General features: G+C 43.3%; 1 protein-coding gene across 1 annotated transcript; it reads right to left on the bottom strand.

Annotated features, from left to right (window-relative positions):
* Positions 1–81: 81 nt before the first annotated feature.
* LOC311100819 (small G protein signaling modulator 3-like) lies at positions 82–27,370 on the bottom strand. The gene is made up of 21 exons (XM_084141789.1): positions 27,237–27,370; positions 13,132–13,227; positions 12,646–12,731; positions 12,134–12,197; positions 10,516–10,715; positions 10,219–10,341; positions 9,941–10,084; positions 9,385–9,580; positions 7,223–7,368; positions 6,689–6,952; positions 6,445–6,627; positions 4,672–4,827; positions 4,338–4,392; positions 3,906–3,955; positions 3,534–3,686; positions 3,364–3,434; positions 3,089–3,137; positions 2,607–2,692; positions 2,398–2,520; positions 2,046–2,106; positions 82–1,544 (listed from the first exon to the last, which is right to left on the bottom strand). Exons 2-21 carry the CDS (start codon positions 13,136–13,138, stop codon positions 1,461–1,463), a joined length of 2,301 nt encoding a protein of 766 aa, XP_083997915.1. The 5' UTR covers positions 13,139–13,227; positions 27,237–27,370; the 3' UTR covers positions 82–1,460.
* Between the last annotated feature and the right edge of the window lie 40 nt (positions 27,371–27,410).

Raw genomic sequence — 27,410 nt, 5'->3', positions numbered from 1 at the left:
TGGGTTAGTGTACCACCATTTTCTGATGGTTAAATATACACTGCCTTTCATTTAATATCATCGTAGAGAGCACAAAAGGGAGATTCTGATATAGATGTTTATTTTCTTATGTATATAGTGTAACATTACTGTACAAGGTGGATGTGTGTTAGTCTAGTGGCTTTTCTTCAGTCATTACACACCAAGATGGAAGCCAATTGTTTTTGATGTTGGGTGGACACACCCATCGTAACACATCTCAATATGAAGACTGTTTTACAAAGAAATTAACTGAAATGAAAATGTTGACATTATAGTTATAAATCATAGATCTCATTTTTCATACATGTAACAATTTCATTTTCTGATGTAGTTCCTCCCAGTCACCACAAATTGACTACTACAGATACAATGGGTGCACAGACAGTGGTTTCAGGCTGTCTAGTAGCCCACACACATTACCACAAGGGACAAACTTGGTTTGAGAGTCATTTTCATCGGTGCCACGTTGGCACCAAACGTTTCAAGACAATAGTGGCCGGAAGGCAGAGTAGAATGGGATTGTTCTATAACGTTGGGTGCCAACACGGATCGACAGGGTGGTTGTGGAGTACGTTAAACTTCTCAATCAGCACATCCTACTACAGTACTGGTAGCAGGACACTTGTGAACACAGGTGCTACTAGGACATCAGATCAGTGCGTAAGTAGTGCACACCGTAGCAAAATGTTTGGCAACGGAAAATATTGTGCAACAAAAACACGTTTCTATGGGACAAATTCAGGTACATTCCTCCCAGTTTTGTTCCTAGTGATACACCCCAGTCCTTGAGTCTGAGGAAATACTTCATATGGCACAGTAGAGGTGCCTACTCTGTACCTAAGGAATGCTACATCAGAGCACTTTCTGTATGTCTTCCACACGTAGTCTAAAGTATCAAACACTAGTGTGGACACAACATACACAGTAGCTTTACACAGTAGCTTCACCCAAGAACTAAGAGCCATGGTGACAGCCAGGACTATCAACTTCCTGGTTTCAACCTTGCAGATAGAAATGCCATGAATAGAGCTGATGTTATTCCTTACTCTACATGTCAGAGAGGCATGTTTGTTCTACAATGCCTATTTCTATCTGAATGTTCTAAAACGTTGCGTCGTGCTGAACGCGCCCCCTATTCCCCATAGTGTACTATACGGGGATACAATCCTCAGTAGCAAGGCTTCGGATACAGTTTAGTTGAGACGAGGAGGGGAAACCACGATGCATACCAATGTGTTTGTAGAATGATGATCAAGTGTCTGAACAATACAATACTTCCTAGTGAGAGGTAGTGATGGAAACACTAGTAGCGGGTTCTGACATAGCAGTCAATATGAAAGAGACAGAAAGATCACTCTGGTATACACACACAGCATGTGTGGGGCAGGGGAGTTTTTTTGCAGGCTTTGGGTGTGTGGAATATGTGTGTGTGTGTGTGTCTAGCCGTCGATGTCCCAGCTGAAGAGATGATGCTTCACCAACATGTCTTGGACTCCTTCCTTCAGTGGCCTCTGATCTTTCTCCTGGAGGGAGGCAAAAGAGAAATAAACTGTTTGTTTAAAGGGAGTGTATAAGGAACAGCAGTTGTTGGGTGCAGTTTAAAATGTCCACAATGGAGGTGAAAGGGGCATGGGTGAGGTGTGCGCGTTTATGCATGCAGTGTGCGTAAGGGTGTGTTCGCGTGCATGTGTGTTTGAGGGAGGTTTCGGGGGACAGTTTTCACCAATGTTCACTATTCTACCATCACCAGCTACGTTCTCCAACAAGCTACGTTCTCCAACAACTGAACCAGGAATAGCTTCCGTTTGGATAATTATGGGTTTAGGGACTAGAGTTGAGTAACTAGACCAAATACATTGACCAGAGATCAGAGTTTACCTAGAGATCCCAACTAAAGAGGTAATGCTCAACCAACACATCTGCAACCTCTTCTCTGAGAACGAGTGAATTCTGCAAGACCACACACAGGCATGAGTTCCCAGGGTGTGTGTGTGTGTTTGTGTGTCTGTTTCACACACACATACCTCTTTCTTGGCAGGCAGCTCGCAGTCCTGAGAGAGACTGAAGGCAAACTTTGAGAGAACCCTGAGGAAACATCACAACAACCTTTTTAAAACCAAACTACCATTTTCAGACATACACCATATTATATCCATTTCACTTCATCCTGGCCTCTGTCTTTCAAAATAATCTAGCTGTTAATACATGTTTTAATCTCTTCATTTAATCTCGTAATATTCTGCTGGCACGTAATATTCTTATGATCTCACAGTTTCGCTCACAAATCTGTTTTATTCCTCAATCATTCTCTACAATCTCTCTTAATCTCTCCCACTGTCTCGCTCTCTCTCATGTGCATCTGTGTCCATTTTTTACCTGAGCTCACACTTGATCTGGACCCATCCTGGGCTGCGTAGGAAGGACCAGGGCTGGTACCACTTCTCTACTGCAGGCATACTGGAACACAACACCTCCAACCACAGGTGTAACACCTGCTCACTGTGGGGGGAGAGAGAAGGGGGGTTAGGGTGAGTGTTCACTGATACGACGGACAGCCGGGTTCTCTGAGTGAGTGTGTGACTCACTTGAGGCCCACGCAGAGGAGGGAGCGGAACTTGACGTCCATCTGAGCGTGTGCAGAGTCGTGGCTCATATTGACAGACTGCACCGCCTGAAAGAGACAGAGGGCGCTGAAGCATCACTGAAACAAATGCTTATGAACCAAACATTCACTGCAAAACTATCTGTAGCCTAAGGCACAGTTTCTAACAGCCGACCTGTACAGCCTATCTGTCCCTACCACTAGGCACTTCCTCATTCCCCCTTTGAAAGCACCTGAAATACAGATTGTATTTTATTTCACCTTTATTTAACCAGGTAAGCCAGTTGAGAACAAGTTCTCATTTACAACTGCGACCTGGCCAAGATACTGTAAGTTTAATAGAGAACTCGGTTCCATATTACACAGTTCTTTCAGATCTTGGAGATGGAATGAGGAAGTCTTTAGTGGTAGGATGTATGTATGCAACCAGGCTTGTTATAGGATAACATTTACAAGAGAACTCACTCTGTAGAGCAGCTCCTCTGGTGTGAGAACCTTGCCATCCTCGTCTAATCTGGGGGGGGGGGGGGGAGCGCGAGAGAGGGGGGAAGATAGAGAGAGGAGGGGGAGTGTGAGAGAGAAGGGGGGGGGGGGGTGAGAGCAAGAGAGGGGGGGGGGGAAAGAGAGAGAGAGAGAGAGGGAGAACTGATGGACTGCACCGCACAACTAAGACAACTGTGTAGGAATCATAGCTGTTCATATGGTCCAGAGGTGTGTGTGTGTCTCTCTTTTTAAGTTACCTGTATGTCTTACACAGCACCAGTCTGGAGTAGACTGAGTTAAAGTCCCTCTCCACCTCTCTACTGGCTGCCTGAGGAGAGAAAACAGACCAAAGAACAGTCAGGTATAGCACAGACTGACAGACACACACAAGCAGACAGACACTCAACCCACACCCTCTCTCTCCTACCTCCTCTAAGAAGAGCCAGGGGTGGCAGGGTCCTCCCAGTATGGAGGGTTTCTTCAGGCCGTGTTGGAAGATGGCCTTCAGGGCAGGACACAACGTCCCTCTGACCAGGTCTGTCACCGCCTCCGTCACCGAGTCATCACCTGCCAGAGAGTACTGGGGACAACAGACCAGTTAATACTGGCAGTACTGGGGACAACAGACCAGTTAATACTGGCAGTACTGGGGACAACAGACAACCATAGATTAATTCTGTGAGTACTGGAGTTAGACAAACTGACAACACCATAGACTGTATATATCCACTAAAAGAGCACTGACAAATTTAAATCAGTTTTTACTAGACTTTGACTATACAATAATTAACTGACAAACCTCTTTGCTCCGCTCATCGAGGATCTCCACGAACTTGGCTGGAAACCAACCTGGAGTAAGAGAACAACAGATCATGAGATAGAAGGTTCCCTAGTGTTAGAAAATCATGGACTAGAACATGCTACAGGATGTGTGGAGGGGAGATTGGGATAGAGATGGACATTCTACAGGATGTGTAGAAGGGAGATTGGGATAGAGATTGACATTCTACAGGATGTGTAGAAGGGAGATTGGGATAGAGATTGACATTCTACAGGATGTGTAGAAGGGAGATTGGGATAGAGATGGACATTCTACAGGATGTGTAGAAGGGAGATTGGGATAGAGATGGACATTCTACAGGATGTGTAGAAGGGAGATTGGGATAGAGATGGACATTCTACAGGATGTGTAGAAGGGAGATTGGGATAGAGATGGGGTGTTTCCACTCACCTCTCAGCCCATTGAGCTCTCCCACCCAACAGTGCTCATCCTTCTGGGAAAAAATCTGAGAGAGAAAAACAGAGGGATGAGTGAGAGTTAGTTTCCACATACATATTTACACTGTGTTTGTGAAACAGTGTGCTGCTAACAGTATAGCTTCCTCCATTGTCCCATACCGGCTCCAACTAGTGATCCTCTGCTCACAAACACACGTGACCACCCTCCTTGACAACTTACCAACAGATTGAGCTGTACAAATACATGTCAACATTTAAAGCTAGCTGTGGAGTGAGCTCACAGCACGTTCTTAACTCCGTTACATGTATGTGTTCTGTCCACTTACCGTGACGATGTCGTTCTTCCTGAAGCCCAGTTCGTCATCGTCATGGCGCTCAAAGTCCAGCAGGGCTTTGGCCCGTCTCCGTCGGTTACGAGACACGACCAGGAAGTTTTCGTGGTCTCTCTGGTGGCTCTCCATGGAGTAGTCTGGAGTCAGGTCCTGAGAGGAGGGACAGAGGGAGAGAGAGAGATGAAGAGAAGGCGAGAGAGGGAGGGACATAGATTAATCTAATCAAATTAGCTCAGAATGTGCTAAAGTGACTTGTGCATCAGGTGCGTCACAAACATGTCGATCAGAATGACTACTATTTCCTAACTAACTGTGTCGCAGTGTGAAGCGCCATTGATTCAGTGATTTGATTTAATGACCGAGTGACTCATTGTTAGGTAACATGACTCACGGGCTGCTGTGTCAGGGGTCCAGACAGGGGAAGTATTCAATTATATGACTCATGCCACGATTACACCAGGCACTACCTAAAGCCATCAAACTACTGGAGATCAGTCATGGGAAAGGGGGATAACCTAGTCAGTTGTACAACTGAATGCATTCAACTGAAATGTGTCTTCCGCATTTAACCCCTCTGAATCAGAGAGGTGCGGAGGGCTGCCTTAATCGACATCCACGTCTTTGGCGCCCAGCATGGGGGAGGACACAAGAGATGCATACATTCAGCGACTTAAAGGCCGGCGACTATGAGCTCAGACACCAGAGTTCAGAAAGTCCCAGGTTCATGCAAATTAGCAGCAAGGCGACCACACGATAACCAATTGGAGGAGGGAGGGACTCCCTAGCTAGCTTTGTCACTGTGCCAGATAGGCTAAGGTGACGTTGTGCATGGTGTTTAGCGAGAGCTCAGCTACTTCTTACTACAAGACAGCTTCTCTCTTAACCGCAGGGTCAGTGAAACTGAGTCGATTCAGTAATCTGATTCAGTAGTGAGACTCACAGTGCTGGTGTTTTGAGAGTCCAGACTATTATATGATTCAGTAAATCGGATTCAGTAGTGAGACCAGTGGTGTAAAGTACTTAAGTAAAAATACTTTAAAGTACTACTTAAGTAGTTGTTTTGGGTATCTGTACTTTACTATTTATATTTTTGACAACTTTTATTTTACTTCACTTAATTCCTAAAGACAATAATGTACTTTTTACTCCATACATTTTACCTGACACCCAAAAGTACTAGTTACATTTTCAATGCTTAGCAGGACAGGAAAAAGGTCAAATTCACAGACTTCTCAAGAGAACACGTGGTCATCCCTGCTGCCTCTGATCTGGCGGACTCACTAAACACAAATGCGTCTTTTGTAAATGATGTCTGAGTGTTGGAGTGTGCCCCTGGTTATCTGTACATTTTATAAACAAGAAAATGGTGACGTCTGCTTTGCTTAATATAAGGAATTTGAAATGATTTATACTTTTACTTTTGATACTTAAGTATATTTTAGCAATTATATTTACTTTTGATACTTAAGTATATTTAGAACTGAATACTTTTAGACTTTTACTCAAGTAGTATTTTACTGGGTGACTCACTTTTACTAGAGTAACTTTCTATTAAAAAGGTATCTATACTTTTAATCAATTATGACAATTGGGTACTTTTTCCACCACTGAGTGAGACTCACGGTGCTGGTGTATTGGGAGTCCAGACAATTATGATTCAGTGAGTTGATTCAGTAATCTGATTTATTAATGAGACTCACAGTGCTGGTGTGTTGGGGGTCCAGACAGCTATATGATTCAGTAATCTGATTCAGTAGTGAGACTCACAGTGCTGGTGTGTCGGGGGTCCAGACAGTGGAAGTGTTCAGCGGTGCGGGTGATGGCTTCTCGGAGCGCTGCTACCAGCTCTGTCTGCTTGATGTTCTTAGACTTGAGCGCCTCCGCCTCATCCTCACCCCACAACAGAGAGCTCAGAGTGGACTTCCTACGTAACGACTGTCTCCTCACAACCTATAGACACACTCTGGTTAGACATGCTATCACACACACTTCTACTAATCAGACCACTCACCTTATTGAGGTTGGTGTTGAGTGTGTGGGAGTTGTTGGTGTTGAGCTGGGCCTGCTCGTTGAGGATGTAGGCCAAGTGTTTGTTCCTCTGGGCCTCCAGCGTGTCCTGGGACAGCGCCCCTGCCAGCCTCATGGCCTCCCCCAGTACTGCAGCCCCGTCACCCAGTTGGCTGGGCAGGTCGGACAGCGTGTTGAAGATGGACGCCGAGTTCTCCGAGGACACCAGCTCCTCCTCCTGTAGGGGAGAGAGGAGAAGGTCAACCTCCTGTAGGGGGGAAAGGAGAGGGTTAAATAGGGGGATGACCAATCCCAAATCCCCAAGACACTTGTAGGCCTGTAGATCTGAAAGGGTTGGATAGATGTAGTAAGAAAAATACATTTCAAGCTTATCAGAGAGAGGTGGAGTTATTACCATATTATTTCAATACCTATCCAATCCTTTCTGATCTACACAGGTCTTTGGGATAGGGGTTGGTTTAAAATCAAACCAGCAACCAGCCAGCCAATCAGAGTCAGAGAGTAACAACTATCCCACCTTGATCTTGAGCATGCCCAGTGTGACCTGGAAGAGGACCACAGAGCCCTGGTAGAACAGCAGGTCCCAGATCCTCAGCAGGATGCGGATGTCCACCACACTGGCAAACGATGTCAGGAACCAGTGCAGCGTGATCAGAGACAACTCTGGGGGAGGAGGGGAGGGTAAAGGTTAGGACACACAGGCAGGTAGGTCTCCTACACCCCACCTGGCATTCTTAGCAATGTTTGTGGCCTTTAAACACTAGACTTTAAAAGCCTCGTTATTGCAGTTTCCCCTCCTCATCCCTCTCCAACACACCTCTCTAACCCCAGTCTCCTCTTCCAACTATAGCTCCCCTTGGGTAGTAGATCCCTATGCACATTTTTAGATTTACATTTTAGTCATTTAGCGGACGCTCTTATCCAGAGCGACTTACAGTAAGTGCATTAATCTTAAGATAGCTACAGTGAGGGAAAAAAGTATTTGATCCCCTGCTGATTTTGTACGTTTGCCCACTGACAAAGAAATGACCAGTCTATAATTTTAATGGTAGGTTTATTTGAACAGTGAGAGACAGAATAACAACAAACAAATCCAGAAAAACGCATGTCAAAAATGTTATAAATTGATTTGCATTTTAATGAGGGAAATAAGTATTTGACCCCCTCTCAATCAGAAAGATTTCTGGCTCCCAGGTGTCTTTTATACAGGTAACGAGCTGAGATTAGGAGCACACTCTTAAAGGGAGTGCTCCTAATCTCAGCTTGTTACCTGTATAAAAGACACCTGTCCACAGAAGTAATCAATCAATCAGATTCCAAACTCTCCACCATGGCCAAGACCAAAGAGCTCTCCAAGGATGTCAGGGACATGATTGTAGACCTACACAAGGCTGGAATGGGCTACAAGACCATCGCCAAGCAGCTTGGTGAGAAGGTGACAACAGTTGGTGCGATTATTTGCAAATGGAAGAAACACAAAAGAACTGTCAATCTCCCTCGGCCTGGGGCTCCATGCAAGATCTCACCTCGTGGAGTTGCAATGATCATGAGAATGGTGAGGAATCAGCCCAGAACTACACGGGAGGATCTTGTCAATGATCTCAAGGCAGCTGGGACCATAGTCACCAAGAAAACAATTGGTAACACACTACGCCGTGAAGGAATGAAATCCTGCAGCGCCCGCAAGGTCCCCCTGCTCAAGAAAGCACATATAGAGGGCCGTCTGAAGTTTGCCGATGAACATCTGAATGATTCAGAGGAGAACTGGGTGAAAGTGTTGTGGTCAGATGAGATCAAAATGGAGCTCTTTGGCATCAACTCAACTCGCCGTGTTTGGAGGAGGAGAAATGCTGCCTATGACCCTGAGAACACCATCCCCACCGTAAAACATGGAGGTGGAAACATTATGCTTTGGGGGTGTTTTGCTGCTAAGGGGACAGGACAACTTCACCGCATCAAAGGGACGATGGACGGGGCCATATACCGTCAAATCTTGGGTGAGAACCTTCCCTCAGCCAGGGCATTGAAAATGGGTCGTGGATGGGTATTCCACTATGACAATTACCCAAAACACACGGCCAAGGCAACAAAGGAGTGGCTCAAGAAGAAGCACATTAAGGTCCTAGAGTGGCCTAGCCAGTCTCCAGACCTTAATCCCATAGAAAATCTGTGGAGGGAGCTGAAGGTTCGAGTTGACAAACATCAGCCTCGAAACCTTAATGACTTGGAGAAGATCTGCAAAGAGGAGTGGGACAAAATCCCTCCTGAGATGTGTGCAAACCTGGTGGCCAACTACAAGAAACATCTGACGATCTGTGATTGCCAACAAGGGTTTTGCCACCAAGTACTAAGTCATGTTTTGCAGAGGGGTCAAATACTGATTTCCCTCATTAAAATACAAATCAATTTATAACATTTTTGACATGTGTTTTTCTGGATTTTTGTTGTTGTTATTCTGTCTCTCACTGTTCAAATAAACCTACCATTAAAATTATAGACTGATCATTTCTTTGTCAGTGGGCAAATGTACAAAATCAGCAGGGGATCAAATATTTTTTTCCCTCACTGTAGGTGAGACAACCACATAGTCACAGTACCTTTTCCCTCAATAAAGTAGCTACCAGCAAAGTAGGAAAATATAAGTGTGAGTGTTGGTGTAAAGAACCCCCTATCTCTCACCGATGTCGTGCTCCTGGAGAAGCCTGTCCAGGCTTGGTAGGTACTGGACTATGAGCTGTCTGAGGACCCTCTGGTCCGTCTGGACCCCCAGCAGGGTGGAGGAGAAGTAGGAGGGGGGAAGCAGGTCCTCGATCAGGGCACACATCATCCACAGCACGTCCTCCTCCTCCAGGAACAGCAGCAGACATGACACCACCTGGGGATGGGGAGAGGGTGAAGAAAAGGAACAGAATAGATCAGATCTTTGTTGTCCCCGTAGGGCAATTCGGTTGCAGCGAAAATACAGACTGGACACATACAAAAGTTTACAAATCCAAATGACAGTAGAGGTATTACAAACTCCCTAGATTAAAGAGTTAATCAAGAACACATGATCAAAGTACTATTTTAAAAGTGCAGAAGAGGAAGGAGGCGGGAGAGAGTGAGAGGTTCTTAAAAAATGCAGGAAAACCTTTTCTGAAAGGGATCTGGATGGTAATATGCCAGGTCTTTACCAGCCAGAGAAAAGTGTATAGACCGTAACAACACAATAGAGTACAGTGAAGGTCCTCCTCACCATGCCTGTGCCCTGGCAGTAGCCGATGTCTGGGTAGAGCCACGCCAGGCCCCGCAGTACCCGCCTCAGCCTGGGAATACCCACACTCTGCAGGCTGCAGAAACACGCGTTGGAGGGCATGGTCCGCAACAGGTCCTTCTCTATCTGAGAGAGGGGGAAGAGATGGAGGGTTAACAACGTTTGATCCTCTATCACAGATTTTCATCAAGGGAGATAAACATCTTACGACATCAGTACCATTCCAACCCTCCACCTGGAGTCATCTGGATGTACAGTACCTCAGCATCCAGTACCTGTTTGGCAGCAGTGGTCTCGTCGTTGGTGCTGTTCTTAACGATCTCTTTGTAGGAGATCTCTGTAGTCCTCTTCTTCTGCAGAGCTCCAGACAGACGCATCCACAACTTGCACGACCAGAGGGGTGGGGGGGGGGGGGGGGGGGTGAGAGACAACAGACATCTCTGAATCAGGTTATATACCGTAGTAGGAGTTGGCCCTCTGACCACTTTACCTCCCCTTACCAGTCTGTGGTCTCATTCTGCCTTTTCCCTTTGTTTTTCCCCTCTAGGCCCCCTTACCTGTGGTCTCATGCTGTGTGGTATGCCACCCAGCACCAGGGAGCGGAGGCGTTCAGAGCGGGGCAGGACGGGGGAGATGAGGTCCCAGGTCAGGTCTCCTACGGTGTGGTTGTGGGTGAACTCCAGGTGGGCCTGCCAGCGCAGCCTCTGCTGGGGGTCCTCTCTCTGGGGCTCTGGCCTCGGCTCTGGCTCTACACCATCTGGAGGAGGGGGGAGGAGGGAGGGCGAGAGGGAGAAGGAGGGAGATGGGGAGAAGGGGAAGGAGAGAGAGAGATGGTGTTCAACTTCAGTTATTGTAGTTCAGTGTTATACCCCTACCTTCCTGTTACTTTGGCACTCAGTCTGCTTCCCCTGTCCTCCCTGTTTCAATGGTTTCTCCCCCTCCACCACCAAACGTCTGCTTCCCCTATCCTTCCGTTTCAATGGTTTCTCCCCCTCCACCACCAAACGTCTGCTTCCCCTATCCTTCCGTTTCAATGGTTTCTCCCCCTCCACCACCAAAGGTCTGCTTCCCCTATCCTCCCGTTTCAATGGTTTCTCCCCCTCCACCACCAAACGTCTGCTTCCCCTATCCTTCCGTTTCAATGGTTTCTCCCCCTCCACCACCAAACGTCTGCTTCCCCTATCCTTCCGTTTCAATGGTTTCTCCCCCTCCACCACCAAAGGTCTGCTTCCCCTATCCTCCCGTTTCAATGAATTCTACCACTTCACCAAAAGGTCAACAAACATCTGTGTGTACACCTTCAACGAGATTAGAGCAAAATGTTGGTTAACCCATTAGACATGGGCCCAACAACAGCCCTAGTGTTCAGCGGTGTCTCAGTTCCTTTACAGTGGACTACATCTACAATATCAGCAACAGGTCAATAGGATTTGGGCAATCAGTGCAGGTCACCGGCATTAAATTGATCACACATTGCATACTGTAACTGTACAGCCATGGCTGTGCCTAAAGGTTAAACACCCCAGCTATCTTTCAATAGTTATCCATATTACCGGAGCTTCATCTTATTTTTTCTAACAATTTCAATGGCGGATTCGCGAACGCAATTTATGGAAGATGCCACAACTATGGAGATAACAATAGATGGTGAAGTCAAAGATAGGCCAGTGGTTTCCATCTGTGGAGAAGTTTTCCCTAAATCAACGCTTATGACAAATCCAGCTACAGAACCAGCCATAGAGCCAGCAGGCTAATCTTTTGAATACGGTGTAGGTAAAAAAGAAAACCAGCAACAACAGATAACTTTAACTAGCTAGATAAGGTTAGCAAGATAGCCAGCTAGCTAGATAAGGTTAGCATGCTAGCTAGGTACACTGACAGCTGTCAATGCCCTATTTGTTGATGTTAATCATGGAAATTCCCACACCCAATTCGTGAATATGTATAAGTAGCCTTCATCATTTTTCGGAGGTGGAACCTAAATGTGCATGTCCTCTCTAGGACAGGAAGTTAGGTCGAAATAGTGGCCGCAACTTCCTCTGGGGGGGTCCTTTTAACAGATATTCTCTGATATTTTCTCCTCAGGTCTAATATTGGCTTTGTGAGAAATGCCTTTGCCTGAAATACAAAATAAATAAAAGCAACTAAGTGGGTAACTAATATGTGTGTTCCTACCTTCACTGTCCAGCCTGAAGCCAAACTCATCATACTGCGGTTCAGCCTCCTCTGTTGGGTCCTTCTGTAAACGGAGACAACAAGAGCAGTCAACAAAGAGTTCCATGGCATATTATGTTAAAGCACAAGATAAATCACGACAAACTAAGGGCTTACTACAGTAAATAGCGGAACAGATGCTTTTAGATTGATTATCCACAGCAGAGGGGGACAAGATCAGTAAGATGGCAACCCTTTGATACAGTGCCTGACCTGAGATATGCAAACGGTGTGTAACTTGAAACAAATCAAAGACCTTGAGACCAACGGAGTTCAGCAGTAATTTTATAGGTAAATGTGTGCAAACAAGAATTAATGGCAAAAAATATGAACATGTGCAGGAGTGGTAAAAACGTTCACATTCAATGAATCCAGAAATAGCCTAGACAACCACAGTACTAAGCTAGAGGCTCCCTCTCCTCAGTGTTAACCCAGCAGTACCAAGATCTCGGTTCTGTCAGGTCAGTCCATACCTGATAGTACTTGGCCAGGATGTCCTGGGGCCACATACTGGAGGTCAGGGCTGAGAAGGGGCCCCCAGGGGCCGGAGTGTAACCACCTGGAACACAGAGAGAGGGGGGAAGGAATATGAGAGAAGAGGGCGATCAAAGAGATGAATGAGAGTACTGTGAGAGGAGAAACTGACAGGGAGATAGAAGAGGTGGATGACGTACTGTGAGAGGAGAAACTGATGGAGAGAATCAAATAATGTGAGGGACAGAAAGAGAATAGAAGGTCAAGAGAAAAAACATGAACGGAAAGGGGCGAGGTGGGATGAGAGAGGACTGAATGAGAATAGACTGACAGAGAGTTTGAGAGAAAGATGGAACAGAAAATGAGAGTGGGATGAGAGGAGAAAGGATAATCAAAAGCACTACAAGAGGGGGAAGCATAAGGGAAAGAAAAGGGAGAGGACAGAGATTGAGGGAGGAGGGGAAGAGAGGGATGGGAGCCCTTACCTGACATGCTGGAGGAGAGCAGAATGAATGAAGAGTGTGTTGGTGTAGACAGCCACTCTGGGAAAGGAGGGAGATCAACAGATACTAGCACCGACTCTGGAAGGAGAAAACACAACACAGACAAATGACCTATCTGAGCCAGTAACTTAAATGGGTCTCCGTCTCTCACACTGTAAGGTCCCAAAGATTAGACCCCTTTAGTGAACTCCTTTTTGAATCCAAGAGTGCCAGAAAAGCTCTTGCATGTTCAGTGTGGTCTTCAATTCCATGTAGCAAGGTATCCAGCATCAGTACATCCTTTCATAATCAATCCTTCCCTCCCCTAGTAAGGAGGGGTCAGTTCAAACACAAGTAGACAGAGCACACAATAAGACCTTAACCCTTCTCCATGTGAAGCAACAGTACTACTGGAGCAACAGCCTCTCTCACACACAAACAAACAAAACAGAAGAGACTCACATTACTTATTCCTGCACCATGTAGCCAGGATCAAAACTGATAGAACAAGAGGGAGGTCAGGATGGAGACAGAGAGACAAGATGAGGAAAGAGATTGAATTGAGAGAGAAGGAGGAAGAACCGATAATCAGAGCAAGAGTGGGAGAAAGAAAGAAAGAAAGCGGGGGTGTGTGAAGGAGGGAGAAAGAGGGATAAAACTCCCTGAAGCACCAACTGTTCTCATGCAATAATCATGGCAACGTGACCATGGCTGCTGCTCTACATCCTGTAAATATTGCCCTCCCTTGACTTCTCCCCCACACACACACTATAAGAGTGTTATTGTCTTGAAAGTAAACTCATGACATGCCTAGCTCCTCAGGGAGTGGGGTGGGGGGGGTAATACAATGGCCTACATAAACTAATTACAAAGCAAGCCCCATCTTCACCAACACCTTCCACTAGTAGAATAGTTCTGGGCATTCCATTTATAGGCTATTTCATGTCAGAAATAGGTCAAATGTAACTCATCTACAAAAAAGACTAGCTGGCAGTAGCACTTGAACTCAGTGCATTTGGATGAACAGCAGTTAAGTGTACCCATTAAGCCCACTTCCATTTTGGATTCAAAGAAAAAAAGAATAATTTTCTGCTATTTAATGTTTCAATCAGTTCATGTGGTTGTTGTATCCATACCAGTTTTTACTCAGATGTTTTATTATTAAGTTATGGAAGTTGTGTATGTTCCTACTAGTGGCCTATTTCAAAGCTGCAAAAAAAAAAATCAGATATTTTTAGTACCTCCTCAGATAAGTGATCAAATGTATTGTAAAATTAAGAGATGAATGTGTTGATATGCACATGATAGCATACTACATGGGTATTAATTACTATTGCTTGCCAATTGAAAATATGGTTTTTTCATGCTAGCAGTTGTACCACGTCACAGTCAATACAGTAGCAACAGAACTCTGTGAACCACAACAATATAATAGAACTCACAGCTAATTGTTTTTATGCATTTTGTCTTATTTTACTGTTAAATGAACCTTGCATTGTTATACATAGATGCAATTGTTGTAAAATGTGACATTTATCTCAGGTGGGCTTAAAGGGTACAGTATCACAAAAATCACCCTCTGTATACAGAATGTAAATGGATATAAATAAATATTGTTCAATATCATCAATACTAACTTTGCATAATATTGTAGTATATAGTGTATATTTATATCCCAGACAATTGGTTTCCAAATATTCTATGAGTAATGTGAACCAGCTTTTAGATAATTCATTAAAAAGTCATTTGTGTTATGGTCTTTGTGCATGGCGTGTTATCCACAGAGGGCCGGTGACGGTGCAGAGTTTTGTTCTAACCAAGCAGTAACACACCTGATTCAACTAATCAAGTCTTGATTGAAGTCTATGATTAGTTGAATCAGGTGTGTACTGGTTGGCAAGAACAAAAGCTTGGGCCCAAATTGATCTCTGTGGATACGATTGGACACCTACCTTCCCTGTTATGAATGCTACTTTCATGATGAATAGTAATGATCAATTGATTTTTATGAGTTTAGGGGAGATTATTATAATTTAATCTTACATAAAGAAATGTCAGTTTGTAAGTTAACATTTTGAAATTAATTCACATGGATTATTTAAGAGGTGGGTTTATTTGGAACACCCATGGGCTTAAAAGGGTACATTTGGTACCCATTATACCCACTCCAGACTTCTCACATTATCAAATATTTCTTGTAGCATCTTGTTTGCACACATTGACCTATACTCCTAAAACTTCAAGAGATAAATGAAATATTAATCTTCACTTTTTAAAATGAAAATTAGGGCTGTATACGCTAGAAATGTCTAAACTTATATTTTGGTGGGCTTAATATGTACACCACCCTACCTGAGGTAGGTACAAGGGATTCAAGAAGGCCTAATTCAGGGAAACTACCTCTATAAGAACAGGAGGGAAATAACCTCTTTACTTCCCTGATTAGGTATTTTTCAGCATAGGACAACTTCCTTGTCTTTAGTTTAGCATTTAGCTAATGCCAGGTATTGCATAAAAGTGCTTTAGGCTTTTCAGCCAATTTCTAAATATGTTTTGTTTGTTTTTTTGTGCAAAAATTTCTAAAAACCTGTTTTCGCTTTGTCATTATGGGGTATTGTGTGTAGATTGATGAGGAAAATGTTTTATTTAATCAGTTTTAGAATAAGGCTGAATACTTTCCGAAATATACTTGTATATTTGCCTGAATTTTGTACATTTTCACCCTAAATTCTCAGTACCAAAATGCGTCCGGACTAAATTCGGGTCATTTTATAAAATTTTACTTTAGTAAAAATGTTTTAACATATTTGAATAAAAACACAAAATATGTTGATGTAGTTTGTCCATAAATCATAAAGATTGTATACTTGAAGTTTATATTATAATATTTATTACGTAAAAACAGTGTCTGTGGACATCTCATTACCGTAACACCTTTTCAAGTTCCTGTAAAAACTCCAATCAATTTCTAAATAAAGTTTTATTCACCCATGGCCATGATGCATCATCTAGAGAAGAAGTCCTTAGATTAGCACAAATTAATTTGCTTATATGCCTTCAGAATGAGGTTCTTATTCTCAAACACCCCCTTTACCCCACTTTGTCTTCCCATTACCGAAACGGCTAAAAATATCAAAATTGGGAAAAAGTCAGAGAACCATTACCTTACCAACATCGGCTAAAAATATCAAAATTGGGAAAAAGTCAGAGAACCATTACCTTACCAACATGGAGGCATGAATGGGCTTTAGTGATGTGGTCAATTGTTTGCTGACTCATAACAGTTGTCTCCTATTATTTGCAGATTTAGCTAATGAAACAAATTTCTCCTTTGGTAGCGATAAGCTAATTCTAATGTATAGTCAATGGATGTGTTGTGCTGGTAACTATATTAATTGACTAGGACCACTTCTTAAACCTATTGTATAGATTTCTGTAAAACAGTTATTTGATTAAGGGTTTTGTCAAGAAATATGGGGTGTATAAACCCCATTTAACTTACTTTAAGCCACAATCTGCAGTTTGTGTTTCAGCAAAGAGTAACCCCATTTAAGGAGGATATCCCCCATTTTGACATGTGTATCCATTCTTACACTTAACTATACTGTTGTTTGATATCCCAAGAAAGGTATTGGTCCATATCTCACATATTTAGATACTTTATAGGCATATTTTGTTACGTTGTTTGCCCCTAGGATCCCAATCAATCCCAAAATACCTTACAAACCACAAATGTGACTCGTTTGAGGAAGCTAGGTGCATGTCGCACGTCACTACTTCACAGGAGAGGCATTTGAACGTCTTTTTTAAAATGTTTTATCAAAATGCGTTTTGGGGCAGAAATGCCTTCTCGAACATGTGAAGTTTCATGTACCTTACTAACAAAGTTTGATGCCACCTGTAAATACGAATACAATTGTTAAATTACGAGCATAGTTGGTTTAGCCACAGAAAAAGACAGGAATCTTCCCGCTAGCCATGATTGGCTGAGATAATGGATGGGCTGGACATGCCAGGAGATGAGTTCGGAAATAGTCTGCCATGTAGCATGCTTTTGTCGATAACGTGAGCTGCTCAGTAGGTGTTGATAATCCTTTCTACCACTGCTTTTTTGAAAAACACTGCTCAAAAAAATAAAGGGAACACTTAAACAACACAATGTAACTCCAAGTCAATCACACTTCTGTGAAATCAAACTGTCCACTTAGGAAGCAACACTGATTGACAATACATTTCACATGCTGTTGTGCAAATGGAATAGACAACAGGTGGAAATTATAGGCAATTAGCAAGACACCCCCAATAAAGGACTGGTTTTGCAGGTGGTGACCACAGACCACTTCTCAGTTCCTATGCTTCCTGGCTGATGTTTTGGTCACTTTTGAATGCTGGCGGTGCTTTCACTCTAGTGGTAGCATGAGACGGAGTCTACAACCCACACAAGTGGCTCAGGTAGCGCAGCTCATCCAGGATGGCACATCAATGCGAGCTGTGGCAAGAAGGTTTGCTGTGTCTGTCAGCGTAGTGTCCAGAGCATGGAGGCGCTACCAGGAGACAGGCCAGTACATCAGGAGACGTGGAGGAGGCCGTAGGAGGACAACAACCCAGCAGCAGGACTGCTACCTCTGCCTTTGTGCAAGGAGGAGCAGGAGGAGCACTGCCAGAGCCCTGCAAAATGACCTCCAGCAGGCCACAAATATGCATGTGTCTGCTCAAACGGTCAGAAACAGACTCCATGAGGGTGGTATGAGGGCCCGACGTCCACAGGTGGGGGTTGTGCTTACAGCCCAACACCGTGCAGGACGTTTGGCATTTGCCAGAGAACACCAAGATTGGCAAATTCGCCACAGTCGCCCTGTGCTCTTCACAGATGAAAGCAGGTTCACACTGAGCACATGTGACAGACGTGACAGAGTCTGGAGACACCGTGGAGAACGTTCTGCTGCCTGCAACATCCTCCAGCATGACCGGTTTGGCGGTGGGTCAGTCATGGTGTGGGGTGGCATTTCTTTGGGGGGCCGCACAGCCCTCCATGTGCTCGCCAGGGGTAGCCTGACTGCCATTAGGTACCGAGATGAGATCCTCAGACCCCTTGTGAGACCATATGCTGGTGCGGTTGGCCCTGGGTTCCTCCTAATGCAAGACAATGCTAGACCTCATGTGGCTGGAGTGTGTCAGCAGTTCCTGCAAGAGGAAGGCATTGATGCTATGGACTGGCCCGCCCGTTCCCCAGACCTGAATCCAATTGAGCACATCATGTCTCGCTCCATCCACCAACGCCACGTTGCACCACAGACTGTCCAGGAGTTGGCGGATGCTTTAGTCCAGGTCTGGGAGGAGATCCCTCAGGAGACCATCCGCCACCTCATCAGGAGCATGCCCAGGCGTTGTAGGGAGGTCATACAGGCACGTGGAGGCCACACACACTACTGAGCCTCATTTTGACTTGTTTTAAGGACATTACATCAAAGTTGGATCAGCCTGTAGTGTGGTTTTCCACTTTAATTTTGAGGGTGACTCCAAATCCAGACCTCCATGGGTTGATAAATTTGATTTCCATTGATAATTTGTGTGTGATTTTGTTGTCAGCACATTCAACTATGTAAAGAAAAAAGTATTTAATAAGATTATTTTATTCATTCAGATCTAGGATGTGTTATTTTAGTGATCCCTTTATTTTTTTGAGCAGTGTATATAACGTTAGCCATCGAGAACTACAAACGTTTTGCTACTTTTCTCAACAACATTGATGCCCTGAATTTAGCAGTCTCTATTGACAAATATCAGTTGGAAAAAGTTGTGATGGGCTACACGGTCAGTGTGAACCGGAGTGACTTGGCACAACGCTGGCCAAACAAGAGTTAAATGGTTCTAGTCTGCCGTGAAGCTTTCATCCATGTATACGGGTAAGAGTCTAGTTACATTTTCAGATATATACACGTTTCTAATTTTGTCAGAAAGTTGTTTTCATTGCAAGTTAAAAGCGTACTGTTAGCTAGCTAGCGAATGTTAGCTTGCTGGATCGCTAGCTAATGTTACATGTATGATCTGTGTAGTAAAATTATTCGTATCAGAAATCAATTTGCATTGCTAGTTATAGCCCAATGTTAGTTGGCTAGATAACATTGAACCGAGTTAGTTAGCTTTAGGTACCTGCAGATTCATACTCCAGCTATGACAATTAGTTTGTATTGGTGGTAGTACGAGTTAGGATTATGCAGGTTCATTGTTTAGCTAGCTAACATGTCTAAACAAAAGACCACTTCGCCAGATGATTACATGTCCCATCAAGTTAGCCAGGTGTGTCTGGGGGTGATTACATGTGTACATGTCTAGACAATAGGTGACCCATCCACTTACCTATGTGTGGCTGGGGGTGGTTATAGTATTTATTTCACATGACCCATCAATTTAGACAATTGTGTCTGGGTAAGCACTATCTAATAATTATAAAATATTTTTTGGGACACTTTCTGTTTTTGATATTGTTACTATGCAAATACGCAAGTAACCATTTCACTGTACCGTTTACACCTTCTGTATCCTGTGCATGTGACAAATAAACTTCTATTTTATTTTATAGAGTGTGTGTTTACCAGACACGGTAATGTGAAGAACATGACCTGCACCAAAGTCAGATTAGGATATAGGCCAAGGACAAGAAAGTGTATTTTTACCTGGAGTTTTTCCTTATTGTAGGCTACTATTTTTAGCCTTGAAATCGTTGGTTGTTTACTACACTACTCACTCTGTTTAGCACATGGCCTCACATGTGAATCCTGCAGTATCATCTCCGAAACCTGCTCATCATTACCGTAATGCACCGATAGAGGAGATTAGGAAAAATACAATATTTATACTTTAATCAAGTTTGGCTTAATCTTCATCCAAATATGTGTGCATAAATACAATTTATAAATAACATGTACTGTATACACAAGTGATTATGACAACAAAAACCTTTTTTTTTTTTTAAAGGTTGTGTTACTGTAATGAGAAATTACAAAAAAGTTAATAATTACATTTGTAATATTTGTATTTTCAGTGTGATGTTTAACTCAGGCCTTTTCATTAGGGGAGCAATGTTACAAAATATTAGAAATAGATATGCTTATAACTTTTTTTGAAAACTGTTGCAATAAATGAACGTTTTTGCATTGATAGTTGGGGAAATTGTGGTAAAATGCATAACATCTGATCAAAAAACGTATCCTAATCATATTTATGATATAGACAAGTACAGATCCTAATCTCAGTGATCCAAGAGGAAATGTCATGAAAAATGACACGATAATGTTTTGTGAGAATGACCCATGCATGTGTATGTCTGTACGTGCGGTTTGGGATGAGTCGGACAGCAGAATGAAGGAAAAGCAGCCAACAAGTGCTCAGCATATGTGGGAACTCCTTCAAGACTGTTGGAAAAGCATTCCAGATGAAGCTGGTTGAGAGAATGCCAAGCGTGTGCAAAGCCATCATCAAGGCAAAGGGTGGCTATTTGAAGAATCTCAAATATAAAATATATTATACTACATGATTCCATGTGTTATTTCATAGTTTTGATATCTTCACTATTATTCTACAATGTAAAAAATAGTAAAAATAAAGAAAAACCCTTGAATGAGTAGGTGTGTCCAAACTTTTGACTGGTACTGTATCTGGTGAATTAATAATGAAGCCTTGAATCCTAAAATTGTGAGGTGAGGGAGAGAACAGGGGGAGGGGAGAGAAACCCTTCTGCAGCCATGACGGTCAGTAGAAAATCCCCATTCGATATCACAGAACTCACACACACAGTAGTGTCCCTATCAGTTCATACCCAGCCTCATATCACAGCGAGTTGAGATTGCGTTTACAGACAGCAAACGCAGTTACCTCATCACAGACAAAATAATGCCTGATTGGTTACCCATGGAGACCGTTTCCCCCGGAGACAGAGTGTCGTCTTTTAATCTTGGGTTGGGAGGAAAACTCACTCAACTCATCAGTCTTATGAGCTGTGTAGCCTAGAAGATGTTTGTTTGCCATTCCTCTGAGCCAACAAGTCATGTTCTCTAATCACTATGACAAAAACATATTACATCCCCCATGGGCCCTAGTAACAGTGTCCATGGTAACTAACAGTACTTAGCCTACTGAAGTTGTAATCAGCGACAGCCAGAGACTTGTTGACTGGAAGTGATGTAGGGACACATGTCACACAGAAAAAAGAAAACGCACACACTTTTAAGATTTCCGGATGCATTTTACAATACCAGGAGACCTTTTACAATCCTGTTTACCTCGTTGAACTGTGACAATCACTCCCGCCAACAATATCATGGTAACCGACAATAGCTTCATGGAAATAGACGCCGTCGGAAAACCAACATTGCGGCAACAACACGACCCCCTTGAAAACATTAAGCAACAGCAGGAGGCTCGCTCTTCTGAGACAACTTCCTAGAGACCATTCATTCACAGTCAACAGCCCCACTACCACCTCCTCATAAACATAGACTACATTAGCAAAATAGCTACAGCCAGCCAGCAAAACAGCTAAGCGTTTCAGGCCAACCGCCATTGCAACAAAGTTGTCATTCATCCAGACAGGGAGTATCAGCATATGAAGAGGATATTTGAGAAATTAATTGGTGGTTTGGAGGCTGGCCAGAGCAGTCCTAGACTAGTCCCAGTGGTTGTCCTGCTTTGGGGGTATAGGGCAACAAGTAGGCGACACAGGCATTGGTTGTTGGTTGGATTGGTATTACAGTCACATTTATAGCGCAAATGTATCTCTTTTCCACATTCTTAAAGACGATTATGGAAGAAAGCAAGATAAAGAGAGATGCCTGGACAGATTTTAAGGTGAGGCTATCCTGTGTTTACCCACACCTTACACAATGAAGATCCTGCTGTGTAGGCTGGGAGTGCCCTGTGTGTGTGTGTGTGTGTGTGTGTGAGCCCTCTGTCACCAGAGCAGATCTGGCTTGTAGATTCTGTGCCTCTTTAAATCCCTGCTGAAGACATACTTTTATAACAATGTGTTTAATGTATGATTCTAATTATCTACCTTGTTTCTTTCTCCTTCCTCCTGTCTGTTTCTTTGTTAGTACTTTTGTTGTTTTATGATGTGAAGCACTTTGTTGCTTGTAGTGAAAGGTGCTATACAAATAAAGTGTCTTTATTTATTATTAAAATGGCAGCTACATTTTACATTTTAGTCATTTAGCAGATGCTCTTATCCAGAGCAACTTACAGGAGCAATTAGGGTTAAGTGCCTTGCTCAAGGGTACAGACAGATTTTTCACCTAGTTGTCTCTGGGATTCGAACCATCTGCCTTTCAGTTACTGGCCCAATGCTCTTAAAGGAAGTGCTGTGATGGTACCTCTCCCGCTCTCCTGCTGTCTGATATGTGTGACCTGTTCTCTGCTCAAAATCCTTAAATCAATCCCCTTACTCCCTGGCTCTCCTTTCATCAGGTCCCCTCAGAGCCAGCCAGTCACGTCAGCAAATGGTGAGTCACAGCAGGCTATATCATTGGAAACACACACGCGCACAAGAGAATAACTGCCACGAGCACCACTCTGCTCAACAGCTAAATGATGATCAGCAGGCCCCATTCTCTTTGGCATGCTGGCGCCGCAAACACACACAAACAGTAGCATACACGCCCCATCACAGGTTCCCACAACTATTCCCACATACAGACACGCGTGACGCGGTAATGAGAAATGGCACTTTCTCTGAAATCCCAAATACTATTCTGGGGAAAGATCCATAAATCCACAGCTTTCCAAGGAGCTTAGAGGGAAATTAAATGTCAACACATCACTCCCTATTGAGGAAACAACAGGCTCTGCCTCTGATCCAAACGAGCACAGTATGCAACAGCATCAGTCACACTGTGGTCTCTAACCAACAGGTGTCAAAGGCAGTGTGTGTGGTGGAGCCAGTAACCTGGTACCAGTCTTCCCCATTAATTTCAGTATTGAGACGTGCAGATGTTTCCAACACACTGGACCAACGTACAGAAGTCTGAGACATATTTTGTTATTTTTTTAACTCCTCTGATAAACGTGATGTTGCTGCATTGCATAGGCTAAATACAACCATCCTGGGCACTCAGACCAGACACCAATAACAAACAGAGCCATGTATGACAACCTCAAATCAATACTTAACGGTGTCAGTAAAGTAATGCAAACCACTTTAAACATCTAATAGATACAGTAAGCTAATAAGGATGCAAATTACACACACACAACCTGCAAGCACCTGACCAAGGGATGAGTAACTTTGTTCATGGTTCCTGTGTCTGCATATCCATATCTGCACATGCGGTCAGAGCCGATCCTAGCCTTTTGGGGCCCTATGGGAAATTGTCTTGGGTCCCTCCCCATCCACAGCGCGAGCAAAACATTTTAGCAGACCCCCTCTTGACAAAAAAATGAAATAATAATTGCAATTTTATAACTAATTTCATGCAATTCTACTCATTTTGCCATGGGGCGGAGAGAATGTTTATTTTATTTTTTACATTAAATGCACTACGCTTTATGCGGGTTGAATGCTGTAACACAGAATAAAACAATTAATAAAATTCCCATGATGGTAGTGACTGCCAATGACTGCTTATCACTTATTATCAGTTATTCACATTACTTTAATACAATATTTCAGTTGTGTATATTACATTTGTTTTATTTGACGACTATTACTTCATTACAAGTAATAATCTCTATAGAGCTGCTGCCTATGCTGTCTGACAAAAATCACTATTTTAGTAATTCTTCAAAGTAAATAAGGCAGACTTTTATGACTGCTCAATACCAATACCTCAAAGCAACTGCTCTCCATGTATCCCTCTTGATCATGCATTCATCTGTGTCTTACATAGCAGGCATAAAAGAAACAGAACAGACAAGTAGCCACGCAATGGATTATAGGTCAATGTAGTTAATTATCACGTTTTCTGCGCTAAACTATGTAGAACATTGGCCTGTTGGAAATTACAACATCGCACATGTCGGGCATGATCTGATTTCTCTCTACAGAAACTGCAGTGTATTGACAGAAAAAAAAAGAAATGAAGTTCAAATAATTAGCTAGTTGTTTAAAAAAATAACCAACATTTCGTGGTCCTCTGTAGCTCAGCTGGTAGAGCATGGCGCTTGTAACGCCAGGGTAGGGGTTCGATCCCCGGGACCACCCATACACAAAAATGTATGCATGCATGACTGTAAATCGCTTTGGATAAAAGCGTCTGCTAAGTGGCATATTATTAATCGCTCAGCACTAGTAGTGGTGCACGACTCCAGGATTTTTGGAGTCGACTCCGATTCCTGTTGTTTGAGTCGACTCTTGTTCGACTCATGTGGTTGGAGTTGTAGGAGTCGACTCTAGCTTGACTCCCAAAACACGCCGAAATGGTTGCGCACACACCACCTCATTATTGCAGAGTCCTACTAGGAAGACTACATTTGCGTTCTAAAGGACTGACATGAGCATGATGCTGCCCATTTGCTCATCAACTTAGCCTATAAAAGGCCTAGGTGATGTGTAGGAACTAGAATATTTCAGTGATATTTCTGCTGTGCACAGCCTTGACGGATCCCATGGGATGATGCGGCGCAATCTACGCTGATAAGCCTATTCTTTGCCATGTTATAGCCCTATTCGGACGGGTATTACTAGAGACGTTGGTTTTGTAATTATTATCCAAGCATGTGCGTTAATCCAGAGAACGATTCACACAGGCTTAGGTTTTTCAAACTTCTTCCTGTAATTCTTAATTTTTCAAATGTAATTGACTGAGGGAAGCCTGGTGGTTTTTATTGTTGTAATGCCTAGACAATAATAGGCTACACTGATAACTCGTGCTTGGCTGCCAAATATATAGGTCCCCCATAATATTAAAATTGATGAAGTGTGATCATAATCATTTATTTTTTTTCACCTTTATTTAACCAGGTAAGCCAGTTGAGAACACGTTCTCATTTACAACTGCGACCTGGCCAAGATAAAGCAAAGCAGTGCGATAAAAACAACAACACAGAGTTAAATATGGGGTAAAAAAAACAAAGTCAAAAAATACAACAGAAAATATATATACAGTGTGTGCAAATATAGCAAGTTATGGAGGTAAGGCAATAAATAGGCTATAGTGCAAAATAATTACAATTAGTATTAACACTGGAATGCTAGATGTGCAAGAGATTACGTGCAAATAGAGATACTGGGGTGCAAAAGAGCAAAATAAATAACAATATAGGGATGAGGTAGTTGGGTGGGCTAATTTCAGATGGGCTGTGTACAGGTGCAGTGATCGGTAAGGTGCTCTGACAACTGATGCTTAAAGTTAGTGAGGGAGATAAGAGTCTCCAGCTTCAGAGATTTTTGCAATTCGTTCCAGTCATTGGCAGCAGAGAACTGGAAGGAATGGCGGCCAAAGGAGGTGTTGGCTTTGGGAATGACCAGTGAGATATACCTGCTGGAGCGCAGACTACGGGTGGGTGCTGCTATGGTGACCAATGAGCTAAGATAAGGCGGGGATTTGCCTAGCAGTGATTTATAGATGGCCTGGAGCCAGTGGGTTTGACGACGAACATGTAGTGAGGACCAGCCAACAAGAGCGTACAGGTCACAGTGGTGGGTAGTGTATAGGGCTTTGGAGACAAAACGGATGGCACTGTGATAGACTACATCCAATTTGCTGAGTAGAGTGTTGGAGGCTATTTTGTAAATGACATCGCCGAAGTCAAGGATCGGTAGGATAGTCCGTTTTACGAGGGCATGTTTGGCAGCATGAGTGAAGGAGGCTTTGTTGCGAAATAGGAAGCCGATTCTAGATTTAACTTTGGATTGGAGATTTTTAATGTGAGTCTGGAAGGAGAGTTTACAGTCTAACCAGACACCTAGGTATTTGTAGTTGTCCACATACTCTAGGTCAGACCATCTAGGTCAGACCCGTCGAGAGTGGTGATTCTAGTCGGGTGGGCGGGTGCCAGCAGTGTTCGATTGAAGAGCATTATTTCAGTGATCCATGGGAGACGTCCTTCCTAATAACAATGCCCCCCATCCTGCTGATTTGTGCTGCTGAACCGTATTTGCACTTGACTGTGTTTATGGATGAGAAAGTTTAGCGGGGATGCTGCTTTGCGATCTATTGCCTGGGACAGGGCTCTCCAACCCTGTTCGTGTAGAGCTACCATCCTGTAGGTTTTCACTTCAACCCTAATCTAGGGCATCTGATTCAATAATTAGTTGGTTGATAAACTGAATCGGGTTAGTTACAACTGGGGTTGGAGCGAACAGGAAGGTAGCTCTCCAGGAACTGGGTTGGAGAGCCCTGTCCTAGGCAATAGATCGCAAAGCAGCAGGATGGACAGATTTTTTTATTTATTTTTTTACAGTTAATATGATATGAGTGATATCTCAATAAGGACCCCCGGTCGTTCATTTGACCATGATTACTACAAGTTTAGATAGCTGGCTAGACTGATTTACCAATCTAAAAATGTTTTGCTGACATGGGCTAATTTCGAAATTGCACCTTATGTATTCTATATTGTAACTCAGTAAGTTGAGACTCCAACTGAGTTCCAACATTTTTTTTTTTTTTTTACCGCGGGCCTACACAAGGTGTGAAAAACGTAGTAAGCGCCATCATCCATGCCACCGTTCACAAATCCTCGTTAATAAACTCGCCATACTAGCTAACTTTTATTTTTTCGGCTATTAATAACATATTTTAGCACATTATATTGATGTCAACAGTCCAACCATATGTCACGACTTGGATGGATGGAAACCTTTATCGTTCGTCATCACTTGACATTAACTTATTCTTTGATTCGTGATTGTATTGGCTAGCTAACGTAACTTTAGTTTGCTAATATGCTGTTCAGAACATGCTAGCTACATTGCCAATCTTGAGAGATAGATTCAATGGACGTACATGAAGCCTGAAGGCTGGCTAGTACAGTTCTAGCTTGCTTGATAACAGAACCACTAGCTAGCTAACGTTACCTAACTGGCGAGCTAGGTAGCTAACCATATGTTAAATATGGCTCTGGCTACAACAAGTGCAGTGTCAGTGACTAAATTACAATAGCGTGTGCCTTACCTTATGATCAGTCTGTACCATTACAAAGGCTGTCCAGTGTTTTCCGACAGCTTTGTAAAAATAGCCAAAGCTGGTACTACTAGGGTTTTGCGTCATGCACCTGTTAGCGGTGCGTTTCTATTTGGTATCCCTACGCTTCTCCAGTGTTTTCCAATGTGGAAAGTAGTCCCAAAT

Source organism: Coregonus lavaretus (assembly GCF_964263955.1).
Source record: "Coregonus lavaretus genome assembly, chromosome: 2".
NCBI lineage: Eukaryota > Metazoa > Chordata > Actinopteri > Salmoniformes > Salmonidae > Coregonus > Coregonus lavaretus.
The sequence above is the reverse complement of the archived record's forward strand: the minus strand, read 5'-3'. Positions and strand labels throughout refer to the sequence as shown.